Below are 13311 nucleotides of genomic sequence, written 5' to 3' on the forward strand. Positions count from 1 at the left end.
AGACCCACTTGGCAAAGAGAAAAGTCCCACATGGCAAAGATACAAGTCCCACGTGGCAAAGAGACAAGACCCACGTGGCAAAGAGAAAAGTCCCACGTGGCAAAGAGAAAAGTCCCACTTGGCAAAGAGAAAAGTCCCACATGGCAAAGATACAAGTCCCACGTGGCAAAGAGAAAAGTCCCACTTGGCAAAGAGAAAAGTCCCACTTGGCAAAGAGAAAAGTCCCACGTGGCAAAGATACAAGTCCCACGTGGCAAAGGGACAATTCTTACGTGGCAAAGGGACAATTCTTACGTGGCAAAGGGACAATTCTTACGTGGCAAAGGGACAATTCTTTCGTGGCAAAGAGGCATGTCCCACACAGCAAAGGGACAATTCTTACATGGCAAATAAGCAATTCTCACGTGGCAAAGAGACAAGTGCCACATGGCAAAGAGTCAAATCTCAAGTGGCAAAGAGAAGACGGTGTCCATGACAAGAACTTCACATCCATGAAATGAAATGGGATGTTTTTGTGATTTTATTTTTTCCAAACCTCAGGAATTTTTCAAGATATCAGATTGAAACTTGCACATCATATTTGTACACATGTGTAGTATTTGTGGATGAGATCTTGTCAAAATTAGTCAAAGGTCAGGGTAATTGCCATTCAAAACATGTAAAACACCTATTAGGCATCAATTTGAAAATTTAACAGCCAAATTTGTGATGACATTCTGACATGTAAATACTAACGAACATGTAACATTCTATCATGTAACATGCCAAATTTCCCAAATTACAAAAATTGCCGTTTCCATGGCAACATGCTTATTTGGATTTTGCAAGTATTGTGCTCTGGAAAATATCTTTTTACTTGGCAAAATAAATTAATTTTTTGACAAGTATGTTGATCACTCTGCTTTGTGTGTGTGTGTGTGTGTGTGTGTGTGTGTGTGCGTGTTTGTTTGTGTGTTTGTTTGTGTGTTTGTTTGTTTCTTTATTTGTGTGTTTGTTTATTTGTGTGTTTGTTTGTTTGTGTGTTTGTTTGTGTGTTTGTTTGTGTGTTTGTTTGTTCGCTCACTGATACTTGCCGACATGTCACAATTTTAAACCGATCTTCACGAAACTTCACCAAATGCTAGAGCTGGTGGTTCGACAAAATCATATTTATTTTTGAGGTCAAAAGGTCAACATGGGCCAAAAGGTCAACCACTTTTTTCGAACTTCTAAAATCCTCAATTTTCATCCGTTTGACTTGAGATTTGAATAGGATTTTCATATCAGCTTACTGAAACCAACCACCAACTATTTGTGAGGTGAAAATGATGCTCTCCCGAGTGTCATTCTACTTTATTCTCTTTTGCCAAGTGTCGCTCTTTGAGTGATTTTTCAGTTATTTGTTTGTCGGTCTGTGAACAGGATATCTTCATGTTGTGGACGGATTCGGACAAAATTTGGTGGACAGGTTGGTTGTGTGACAAAGAAGAAGTGATTACATTTTGCTGAATATTTGAATCCGGATCAGGGAATTATTAGTGATTCTTCATCATTGAGTGATAGGGCCAAAATGATATATAGCCTGATGTTTCAAAACGTTGTGGACGACTTATGACAAAACCAGGTGGATGAGTTGATTGGACAACAAGAACAGGCCGATTCATTTTGGTTCAGGTCCAAATCCAGATCTGGCGCATAAGATTTGACAAAAGGTAAAACGTTAGCCTGGCAGAGGTATATGCTCCACCAAGGGCCGTTCTCGTTTCACATGTTTAGATCGTCACAAACTTTTCTTTCAAACCTGTCAAGTCCCAGTAATTTCACTTGATTTGATATTTCCAATGCTATTTCCAAAGTGGATTTTAGTGAAACAAAGACTTTTGAAACGCTGTCTTTATGTGTCTGATCAATCTGGAATAAAGGCCAGAAATATATCTGGGTAAATTATAAGAAACTACTATCCATGTCGAGTGAAGATAAACAAGCCCACTTGGTTGGCCACAATTTCATGGATCTGTTATTCCACAGAGTTTGGAATGAAATTATTTAATCATCAACAAGAACAAAACAAAAAACAGGTTATAAAAAACATTGTGATGTGTTTTCTATGAAGATTGGCTTACCGTGGAGCAGGTAAGCAGCTTTGCTGGACTCCATGGGAGGAAAACCACGTGGTTCCTGCTTTACCTGCTCATTGCTGAAAGTATCACGGGACATCTGAAAATAACTTTGGAATGTTTCCATCGTCCTGGGATGAGCTTCACCTGGAAAGCATTTGACAATTTGTTTCTTAATCAGAGGCATTTGTGTGATTAAAACTATCATTATTATTTTTATAACTATTGTTGTTCTTCGCATCTTTTACAAGTGAGGTGCAATCGTCAATGAACTCGGACTCCACCTCCACCTCCACTTTCACAATAAAATCTGAAAATAAAAACATCCAATTCACACTCAACTTTAAATAGTTTTATAAAGAACAGTAAATGTATTTAAACAGTCCTCACCTGCATCGAAAAACCTCTACCACCCCCATCAGTCTGTCATTACGTGGTGCTGACGTTCACAAGCAACAAAAAATAAATAAATACACTCTCAGCACCAAAACTGAGAAAAGGTGTCGAGGTGCTGATAACAAAGATAAAGGAGGGAGTCGTTTTGTAGAATCTGAGGGAAGAGGAGGAAACAATCGAACGTCTCTCAAAATCATCCATTAACGAATCTGCGCTCAGGAATCGAAATCACCGGCTCAGGAGATCGACACCATCTTGTACGAGTGAACCCTCCCCGTACATGGTGTGATTCCCCATGTGAATGTATTTAAACAGTAAACATCACGTACCGTGTCCGGACTTGTACTCCTCAGGTCGAGCGATCCTGAACCTGCAGTCCGAGTAAGAATCTTCAGGACCGACCAAGTTCCTTCCATCGGAGAAACTCGAGGATCCCGGATGGTTCAACCTGTTCGTGTTATCCTCACCGGAGAGATCTCCATTCATGGCGAACAGTACAGTGAAGTAAAGAGTAGTGTGGTACAATCCCTCACAATACACACAACAATGTGAGTAAAGACAGTGAGTTCACTCAACCGATACCGGAAAATAAATTAATCCATCGATTCAAATCCGCTGATTCGTCAGAAATATTCGGGTGTTGTTTAATTCCAATCCGTAGATTCACCACAGATGGAGGATTTCGTTACAAATATTCGGGTTTTGGTTTGAAAAACTAACAAAAATTCCTGATCGAACCCCAACCGAGGAAACAGCTCGTATTTGAATCTTGAACTTTAAAATTGGACAATAATAGATTTCCGACTGTTCTCCATCAAAATGTTTTCTGCAGCGATTCATTCATTTTAATCTCACCTGGCATGGAGTGCAGGGGTGCTTCTGGGATGACGCGTCTTCCGTCAGTCAGTTACGCCATCATAACGTGCATCAGTCAGTCAGTTACGCCATAATAACGTACATCAGTCACTCCGCGTTCATCACTCCGTCAGTCAGTCGTCAGTCAGTGAGTCACTCCATCAATCAATCTGCATCAGTCAGTCACTCAGTCAGTTGCCCTGTCAATCCCACCGTCCATCAGTCAATGCGTGTCAATCAGTCACAGTCAGTATGTGTCAGGCAGACAGTCACCACGCATCAGTCCGTCTGCGTCAATCACTCAGTCAGTCCGTTGACATTTCCAACTTCTCCAAAACTGCTGACGAGATTGTGATCAAACTTGGCCAAACTGATATTTTGTATCTTGGAACTTCCATTTGTTCACGACATTTTTTTTTCGAGGCTCGTGAAAGAGCTAATATTAATCACAAACAAAAAAATTCGAACAAACACCGAAAACATATAATAAGGGGAGCCATAGACAAGAAGGGGGAGAGAGGGGGAAGCACACAAGCACAACATTTGAGCGCAGGGACATCGGGAGATCTGTGGGAGGGTGGGGGCTTGGGGGGAGGAAGCATGGGAAGGGGGGGAGGAGGTGGGAGGAGGACGCGTGGGCAGGGAGGAGGAGGCATGGGAAGGGGAGGTGGGAGGAGGTGTGGGAAGGGGGAGGGTGGAAGGAGGCGAGGGAAGGGTGGGGGGGGGGGGTGGGAGAAGTATAAAACACGTGGAGACTGCGAGGACTTCCAGGAGAGAAGTTGGTATTTCAAAAAAGTGGCTCCACAGTGAATTGACGGGGGTAGAAAAGATCAATGTTTTGGATGAGGGATTATAAGAGATGGTGGTGAACAGCTGTTTCAAAGACCTGGAGGGATGAGTGGGATTGAAGAGAGTGAGGGAGTTTGTTCCAGAGGTGTGAGAAAAGAGGAATGAAAGAGTGAAAGTGAGCAGAGAGTCCTGATTTTGGCAGTTTAACCATAAAAGGGTTGCTGGCAGATCTTGTGCGACCTGTAGGAATATTTGGGGGACAGAGCCTAGAAAGAGCTGGGGGAGCAAGGCCGGAGAGCAGTCGGTAGAAGACAGAAAGACCACCAACCTGCCTGCAGTGAGTGAGTGAAAGGCCCTCGGAGTTAGCTTCATCGCAGAAGATTCCAATGATTCTGAAAGCTTTGGTTTCAACAGTGTGAAGACGAGCTAGGTGTGAGGCAGGAGCACAGGCCCAGAGGGGAGAACAGTATTCCATTGAGCTGCGGATGAAAGCCTTGTATGTGGTGAGGAGCTCAGGTGTGCTAAGAAAGGACTTCGCACGATGGAGGTTGCCCAGTCGGCGACTGCCTTTTGAGGCCAGCTTGAAAATGTGGTTTTCCCAGGAAAGATCATGGCAGATAGTGAGACCCAAAAGCTTGAGTGACAGAACTTCTTGGAGAGGATTGTTGAGAAAGTAGATGGGAGGGTTGTCCAGTCGGTCTTTTCGGAGAGACATAGTAAGTGTGAGATTTGTCAGGATTGAAAGACATGTTCCACTTGTTTGACCAGTCTGTCATTTTGTCCAGGTCTGCAGAGAGTGAGGAGGCTGCAGACTGCCAATCCGACGGTTGAGATATGGAGCTTGATGAAGACCAGAAAAAGCACAGGGCCCAGAACACTGCCTTTGGGAACTCCATCCTGAACAGGAAAGGGAGATGAGAGAAACCCATTCAGGGCCACACGTTGACTACGACCAGAGAGGAAGTCCGCAAGCCATGCGTGGAGATTTCCATGGATACCATAGGAGTAGAGTTTGGTGAGCAGAGCTGGGTGCCAGACCGTATCGAAGGCACGTGATATGTCAAGGGAGACAGCTCTGATTTCTTGTTTGGCATTGATGACCTCCATCCATTGTTGAGACAGCAGAAGCAGCATGTCCAGAGTAGAATGACCTGGTCTGAATCCAAATTGATGATCAGAGATCAAGCCATTGGAGAAGAGGAAGGATTTGATATCCAAAGCAATGATGGATTCCACGACTTTGCTGATAATTGGGAGCAGGCTGATCGGTCTGTCGTTGCAAGGATCTGTTGTTGCACCTTTTTTCTGCAAAGCGGTAATGTTTGCTGATTTCCAAGATGCTGGCAGTGACCATGAGCAAAAGAGAGGGTGAAGAGAACAGAGAGAGGGTGAGATAGAGCAGCAGAGCAGGACTTTTGGACCCGTGGGCTGATGCTGTCTGGTCCATTTGCAGAATCAGAGTTGAGGTGTGAAAAAACTTCTCCACCTTGTCAGGAGAGAAGGACCCAGAGTCCAGGATCAGCTGGGTATGACTGGGTAAGGTGTATACAGAGAGAAATTGGTTTGGGACACAAGACTTTGAGGCAAACACAGAGTTGAGGCATTCGGCTTTGTCCCGTGTGGTGTCAACTGTGTAGCCATTTGAGGTAAGGGAGGAGATGGAGGGGGAACAAACACCAGAAACAGATTTGACCAGACGCCACCAGGATTTGGAGGAAGGAGACAGGTTTGAGAGTTCATTCTTGAGTGTGGAGAGATAGTGCTTCCTGGCACACCTGAGGACACACACACACTTGTTCCGAGCTTGGTGGAAGGAACTGAGATTGCCTTCAGTTGGATTTGCCTTCCAAGAGGCAAAGGCAAGTTGTTTCAGGGCAAGTGCCTCACCACATGATTCAGTGTACAATGGACGGGAGTAAGGGTATGACAACTGAAGACGAGATGGGATAAATCTGTGCATGAGAGAGAGCAATTTACTTTGGAAGAATTCCCAGGAAGAGTTGATGTCAGAGGCAGTAGAGATGGGAGACCAGGAAGAGATATTAAGGAATCAGAGACATCTTGAAGGAGGAAAGTTTCTGTTAAGCAGATCAAGTCTGGACTGTCAGAAGCAACCTGAATGGAGAGATCAATCAGGTTTGAGCGAAGGCCCCAGATATTTGAGGTCCATACCATTAATGAAGATGGAGGGGGAGCATCGGATGCAGGACAAGGGAGGGGAGGGGTGGGGTCAGATGAAGGATGAGAGGGGGAGGTAGGGAGAGCTGTTGATAGTGTGTCAGAGATTGCAAAAGAGTGACAAGAAAGGGAAGGATGAAGAGGACAAAAGGTTTGATGGTGACGGGATGAGGCACAGTGAGGGGTTGTTAGAGGAGGGGCAGAGGAAAGTAGAAGGATGGAGGAGGTGGAGGTATGAGATAGAAGTGAGACAAAGTGGGGAGAAGACAGCTTTGAGGGGAAGGGGGAAGAATTGGAGAAAGATGGTCGGGTGGGGGGGGGGGCGGAGATTTTAAGGGGAGAGGTTGGGGGAGGAGTTTTTAAGGGGAGGGGCGAGGGGGAGTTTTGTAAAGTAAAGTATGAAACACTGCATTGCTGGGACATGACAAAAAAATGGTAAACCAGAACAGTATTTGTTCATGTGTCTGATGGGAGTAAACTGACAATGCCAGGCTTAACGGAAAGACGACATCACTAGATAGATTCTTCTCAGACGCTTGGGGATTATTCTGGCCCATTGGTTGACACATGTGCAACTGCTCATCCATCAAGAACATAGTCATCCAAGTGTTTGGAGAGTGAACGCAGATGTCCTGATCTCCTGATAGGAGGTGACCTGGTTGCCGTGCTTTCATCACCATGGCGTTGAACCTGGGAATCACAGGGGTGATCAAACATAGAGGGCAGAACAGCTGGAGAGGGACGTGGCGGCAGAACACGTTCAGCTGGAGTTGAGAGAATGGAAGGTCCATGAGTTGGATCGGGGAGAGCGATAGGTCGCCCCTCCGAGTTGCCTTCATCACAGAGAGAATCATCACAGGAACCTTTGTGAGGATGTGTGATGGCAGGTGTGGTCCACGTGGGTACCTTGTAACACTCAGATTTTCGTACATGGTACATTGAGCGTCGAATTCGAGAGCCAGCAAACTTGCGGATATCACACTAGTTCCAATCCACAGATACAACGAGGTAAGGATCCCATGCGCGAGACTTGGATCCATCTGAGTGCAAGTACACCAGGTCTCCAGCATGAACTGTCAGAGTGGCAGAACCGTTTGCTGATGGGAACTAAGACTTCTCCACATAAGTATGGTTCTTGGAACGTTGGGCAGGCTGCTCTCGGATAAGGTTCTGATCCAAGATCAGAATCTGATGGTTGGTGAGCTGGTCACATTGAGTCCACATTTCCCATGCAGACAAATCGCGAGACATGATATGCGAGTTTAATTGGGCAGTAGCCATGGAAATCTGCCAAGGAGAAACTGGACCTCCAAACGGGTCGTGATGGAGTAATTCAGTTTCCAATTCCTGAATGGATTTCTCAGAGACAGGGTTTTTGTTGGGGTTTTTGGCATGCCCAAGCTCAAGGGAGATGCGGTAATCTTGTAGGAGCTTGTCATTAGTGAGAGACCTGAATGCGGAGGCTTGATCAATCCGGGTGATAGCCAGCGGCCCATGGATCGGATGAGGTTAAACAGACGCACTATGTCCGACTGCAATGTCTCCACTTGATGGGATCATCTTGTCATGTGTGAGCACAATGTGTTCATTTTCAAGATGGAATTTGGTTCGTTTCCATGATTGTTCTGGGACCGGAATGTTGAAATGTTTACAGATGTCCCAGTGGATGACTGCAGACAACATCATGTCTTTATGTGTACAACTGTTCCGACATGAGTTTTTTTACATACCGAAAGGAGGTGACTCGTATTTTGTGTTTGTACTCCACAAAACATTCATTTGTCCGATTGGCTCAACCCCGCAATTTTCTTAAAGCCATTAGTATAGTGTCCCGTGCACAAATATCATTCGATAGTCTTTTCAGAGCTTTTCACATACTCCGCTAGTCCAACACACAATGTTCTGTGCACTTGATTCAGTTCCATCAGACCGCCTCCTCCTCGTCTCGGCAAGTAAAACCTCGGAATGCATTGGTTTTTGAGGAATAGTTGATGAATAGTTCAAAGTTTCCTTGTTTTGGTGTCGAAGTTGTTGTTTTCCAATTGTGGCCAGTTGATAATTGCACACCTGTACTGGAATACCAGGTACTGTGAGTTGGTTTACAGCTTTGATTTTGTTTATTGGAGAGCGGTCTGATTTCAGAATTAGTCTTATGCTACGTAGGCACTCTTTGCTGATTACGTTTATGCATTTTTTTGTGTTTCACCTGGGGGGGTCTTCTTTTCTGAGGTATTTGTAGGATGCTTCCTTTTCTAGTTCCTGTATTGTTGTAATATCATTGATGGAGATATTATGTGTTCTCTTTGTTTTACCAGATAGAAATGAGCATTTGGTGCCTTTGTCAAGACCAAATTCCATTGGAATGTCCTACAAGTACAACTTAACTAGTGTGAGTTGTTCTGCTGATTTGTTATCATTCGGTGTAAACAGTTTAGGTCATCCATGCACAGTAGATGCTTCACCTTTGTAAGTTCTTTGGTCATTTTTATTTTGGACGTTAGATTGTATCCGTGTCCTTGTTCATTGATAAGTTTACTCAGTGGGTCCAGAGCCAGACAAAACAGGAGGGGGGAAAGGCTGTCTGTCACCTTGTAAGATATCACGTCGTATCTTCACCCCTGGGATCCCAATTTTTCCTTCCAAGTGAGGTATTATCAGTGTTTTATTCCATGGCGTCATTGCTTTCTCTATCAGGGTGACTATTTGGGGGTTAACTTTGTATACTTGCATGTATTTTTTAATCCATGAATGTGGGAGACTATCAAACGTTTTTTGTAATCTATCCAGGTTGTGGATAAGTTGGTTTGTCGAAGCTTGCAGTTTTCGAGTCTGGTCTTGTTAAATAATCTATCTGTCGTTCCACAAATGGTCTGCCGTTCCATAGCATTCTCTCTTACATCCTTTCTGTTCTGGCTCTAAAGATCCTTGCTGAGTGAGGTGTTCGTACCTTGCTGAGTGAGGTGTTCATAAATTTCATCGGTAATTAATCCCGTTAAAAGTTTGTCTGCTGTTGTTAAGCATGTTATTGGTCTATACTTGTGGGGTAGATGGGCTTCATTACATTTTGGGATGAGAACACTGTTGCCTTCTGTGAACCATTGATCCGTTAGCTGTTCCCCTTTGATGAGTTTGTTAAATACTTGAGTGTAGCGAGGGTGGAGAGCCTACAGTTGTTTTAACCAAAAGTTTGTTATCCCATGTGGCCCAGGGATTTTGAAGTTTGCCATCTTTGCAAATTGTTGTCAAACATTTCTGCATTAATTATTAGTTGGGGCATTTCCTCGAGATGTTGTTTCTTCTCTTCCAGGTTTCGGATCCATCGTGCTTCCTTGCAGTGTTCTCTCTCGTCTTCATATATCCCATTCCAGAAGTTTTCAAGATCCTCTTTTTTAGGGGACTTGCTACGTTTTGTTTCTGTTTCCCTAGTTCTCTGTAGAACTTTTTCCGGTTGTTTTCAAACTGTTCATTTTGCTTTCGTCTGTTGTTGGCCTCATCATAGTTTCCCCCCCCCCCCACCCCCCCCCCCCTGCTATCTGTTGTATTTGGAGCTTATTATGGGCAGCTAATGGTTCTGACACATTGTTTTTGATGTTGTATTTATTTTTTATTTGTCTGATTCGTTTATTGAGCTTTGGACTTCTGTTTCCCTTCTTGAATTGTTCTATTTGTCCCGTTTCATTCCTCAGTCGGTCTCTCTGCTTCTCCAGTTTTTGTTTCCATCGTGGTGTTTTGTTTCTGTTCAGATTATCAGATCTATCCTTTTTGCGTTGTTTGCCAGTTATTTTCTCTTGCACAAACAGTGCTGCTGAATTGGCTGATTTGGGGAGATTACGTGACTACTTTGTGTATTCTCCTCACTTGTATCTTCAATTGCTTGTTGTTTTTTATTCGGTGGAGTTGCCGTGTTTGCCTGGGTGATATTAGTCTGATTTCCTCTATTTTATTACCAACTCCTCTTCAAGCCTGTGCTGTTTGTTGTCAACCTCCTTTTCCTCTTCTTCACTCTGATGTTGTCCATTATTGTCCTCCTCATTGTGACCTATCCTTGTTGCTCTTATTTGTTCCCCTCGCCAGAGGAGAGGGTTTTGCATTCGAGTCGGTTTGTCTATTTGTTTGTTTGTCCGCACAGAATAAATATTATTTCCTCTGCAACCGCTGGTCCGATTGACAGAAAATTTTCACGATAGGTGCACCTCCTCCTGTAGAACTTTCAAAATGTTAATTATGACGTCATAAGTCACGTGGTGCGGGCGCCATCTTGGAAAAAAACGAAAAACTTTGCACCTCGATATCTTTGAAAGTGCTGCATTATTGATACATGGCTCATTGTAAGGAGCTCTCCGTGGGAAATAACATGTTAATGATGATGTCATAGTTTCCTCCATTATGATGTCATAATTCAACAAGTACAAAACTTCATCCGATCAAGATTAAATTTCTTGAGTGTCATCAAGGAATAAATTTGTGGAGAAAAAAAATAATGACATCGTCATAACCTCCACCACCAAAGATGGATGGAGGTTATGTTTTCACCCCTGTCTGTCTGATTGTCTCTCCGTTTGTGAACAAAATATCTCAAAAAGTGGTGGACAGATTTGGACAAAATTTGGCAGAGACGTAGCATATGTGATACCGACGAAATGATTAGATTTTGGTGAAGATCCGGATTCGGATCCGGCTACTAGAATATTTGAAGTGATTCTTCACCATTGGGAGATAGGGCCAAAAACGATCCATCGCGGTATATCTCAAAAAGTTGTGGACAGATTTGGACAAAATTTGGCAGAGATGTAGCGTATGTGACACCGACGAAATGATTAGATTTTGCGTAAGATCTGGATTCGGATCCGGCTACTAGAATATTTGAAGTGATTCTTCACCATTGGGAGATAGGGCCAAAAACGATCCATCGCGGTATATCTCAAAAAGTTATGGATGGATTTTGACGAAACTTGGTGGACAGGTTGTGTGTGTGACAAGGAAGAATCGATTCAATTTTGGTGAAGATCCAGATCCAGCTAGTAGAATGTTTGAAGTGATTCTTCACCATTGAGTGATATGGTCAACCAGGTGAAGGTATGGTCTCCACTGAGTGCCGTTCTACTTGGTCATGTGGTTTGGCCGCTGTATTTGTTTCAACACAAGAGCCTTAAAAACCACTAAAAACACGTCCTGGCAAGGGTCTGCAATCTCTGATTGCTCTTTCTTGTTTTGTTTGCAAAGGTGCTATTTGAGCTGAGGAAGTAACCTAGAGTTATTCTTCCTCTAGGTGTTGCTGCAACATTTGCTATTGTCAATCTTTGATCCTATTGTGGAGATTCCAATTTTGTTTCCTGATTCAATTCGCCAATCTGTTGCCCAATCACTGTCTCTGTTATTATAACCAAATTTGAAATTCCATCTGCTTCAGCTCTCCTCTCTCTCTGTTCTATTTCCTGCTCAACACCAGTATTTTTTATTTTTTATTTTTAAAGTTCTGACGGTTGCTCCCTTTCTTTTGGAGTTCGCACTCTGGAAATCTCATCCCATATGTATGTCCCCTCATTCCATTTTGGTGTTGGTGGTAGTTTGCCATATATAGGTGACCATTTATTTCTTATTGCCTTGTCAGTTTGTTCATCTCTTATCTTGAGTTCCTCCTCTGTCAATATTTTCTGATGAATGAAATTGTTTATCTTGAATTTAGTGTTGCCCGATTATAATTAACTTTATCAGGGTACATTCTTCGAAATAGCTGTTCCTGGGTGTTCACACATTCCTTTCTCACTACTTTTCGTTCTCACGACCTTAGGTAGTAGGTTGTAGGCAGCAACCGCCCAGGGTAGTACTACCGTCCTGACTTAGGAGCGTTAAAATGGTGCCCGGAACCATCTTACACTCTCCGTGTCAGGTTGCTGGTCTTACTTTCTGTCTCACTCAAACTATAGCAACCGGCCTAGCTTCAATCTCTCTTTCTCACAAACAAACATCACACACTTTTTTTTCTCTTTTATTTAATGCCTGGCCTTGATGAGGGCTATCTAGTCCATACATGGAACCTACAACATTAAAAAAAAAATTGGCCAAAATTTTTATTTTTTTTGTATACAAGATCGAGGCTCGTGAAAGAGCGAACATTAATCACACAAAAAGTCAAACCGACACATCAAACACAAAATAAGGGGAGCGGTAGACAAGTTGGGGAGAGAGAGGGGGAAGGACACAAACACAACATTTGAGAGCAGGGACATCGAGAGAACTGTGGGAGGGAGAGGGCTTAGGGGGAGGTGGGAGAGGTATAAAACATATGGACACTGAAGGACTTCCAGGAAAGAAGTTGGAATTTCGAAAAAGTGTATCTGGGGTGAATTAGCGGGGGTAGAAAAGATCAAGGTTTTGGATGGGGGAAGATAAGAGATGGTGGTGAACAGCTGATTTAAAGACCTGGAGGGAGGAGTGCGATTGAAGGGAGTGGGGGAGTTTGTTCCAGAGGTGGGAGAAAAGGGGAATGAAAGATTGAAAGTGAGCAGAGAGCCTAGATATTGGCAGTTTAACCATAAGAGGGTTGCTGGCAGATCTTGTGCGACCTGTAGGAATATTTGGGGGACAGAGCACAGATCTATTTTAAGATCTATTTTCTTCTTTTGTCCAGTTTTTCATCTACATTTAAATTCTCTCTTCTTCGGTCATCCGATTGATGTCTTCAAATGCTTGCAGTCTTGCTTTGTTTGTTATTTCCTTTATTCTTTCCTGAGTGAAATATTTTTTCTTAATTTGTGCTACTGCATTGAATTTCACGATTAGAATCTTTCCACCTTGGCTTCCAGCTTTGTTTGTTTCAACTGGTTCAGGAATCCTTCTCCTTCAGCGTTATTACCCCATGTTTCATGAAAGTCACCCTGGAGGGCGACTCCCTTCTCCTCTGAGCTCCAGCTCTGTTCATTTAATCTTCTTCAATTTGTCTGGAACCTAATAGTTGTTGGTTGTGGAACTGATGACACCTTTTTAGCTTCTCGCT

At 43.4% G+C, this 13311-nt stretch overlaps 1 protein-coding gene across 1 annotated transcript in view; it reads right to left on the minus strand.

Annotated features, from left to right (window-relative positions):
• Window positions 1-6893: 6893 nt before the first annotated feature.
• The window catches only part of LOC144892139 (uncharacterized), a 65492-nt gene continuing 59074 nt past the window's right edge, over window positions 6894-13311 (minus strand). The window contains exons 5-6 of the mRNA XM_078777364.1: window positions 7221-7295; window positions 6894-7004 (exon numbers count right to left, since the gene is read on the minus strand). Of these exons, the coding sequence (XP_078633490.1) occupies window positions 6894-7004; window positions 7221-7295 (186 nt within the window). The remainder of the gene's footprint in view (window positions 7005-7220; window positions 7296-13311) is intronic.

This window comes from Myxine glutinosa, chromosome 5, assembly GCF_964187855.1.
Source record: "Myxine glutinosa chromosome 5, kmMyxGlut1.1, whole genome shotgun sequence".
Taxonomy (NCBI): domain Eukaryota; kingdom Metazoa; phylum Chordata; class Myxini; order Myxiniformes; family Myxinidae; genus Myxine; species Myxine glutinosa.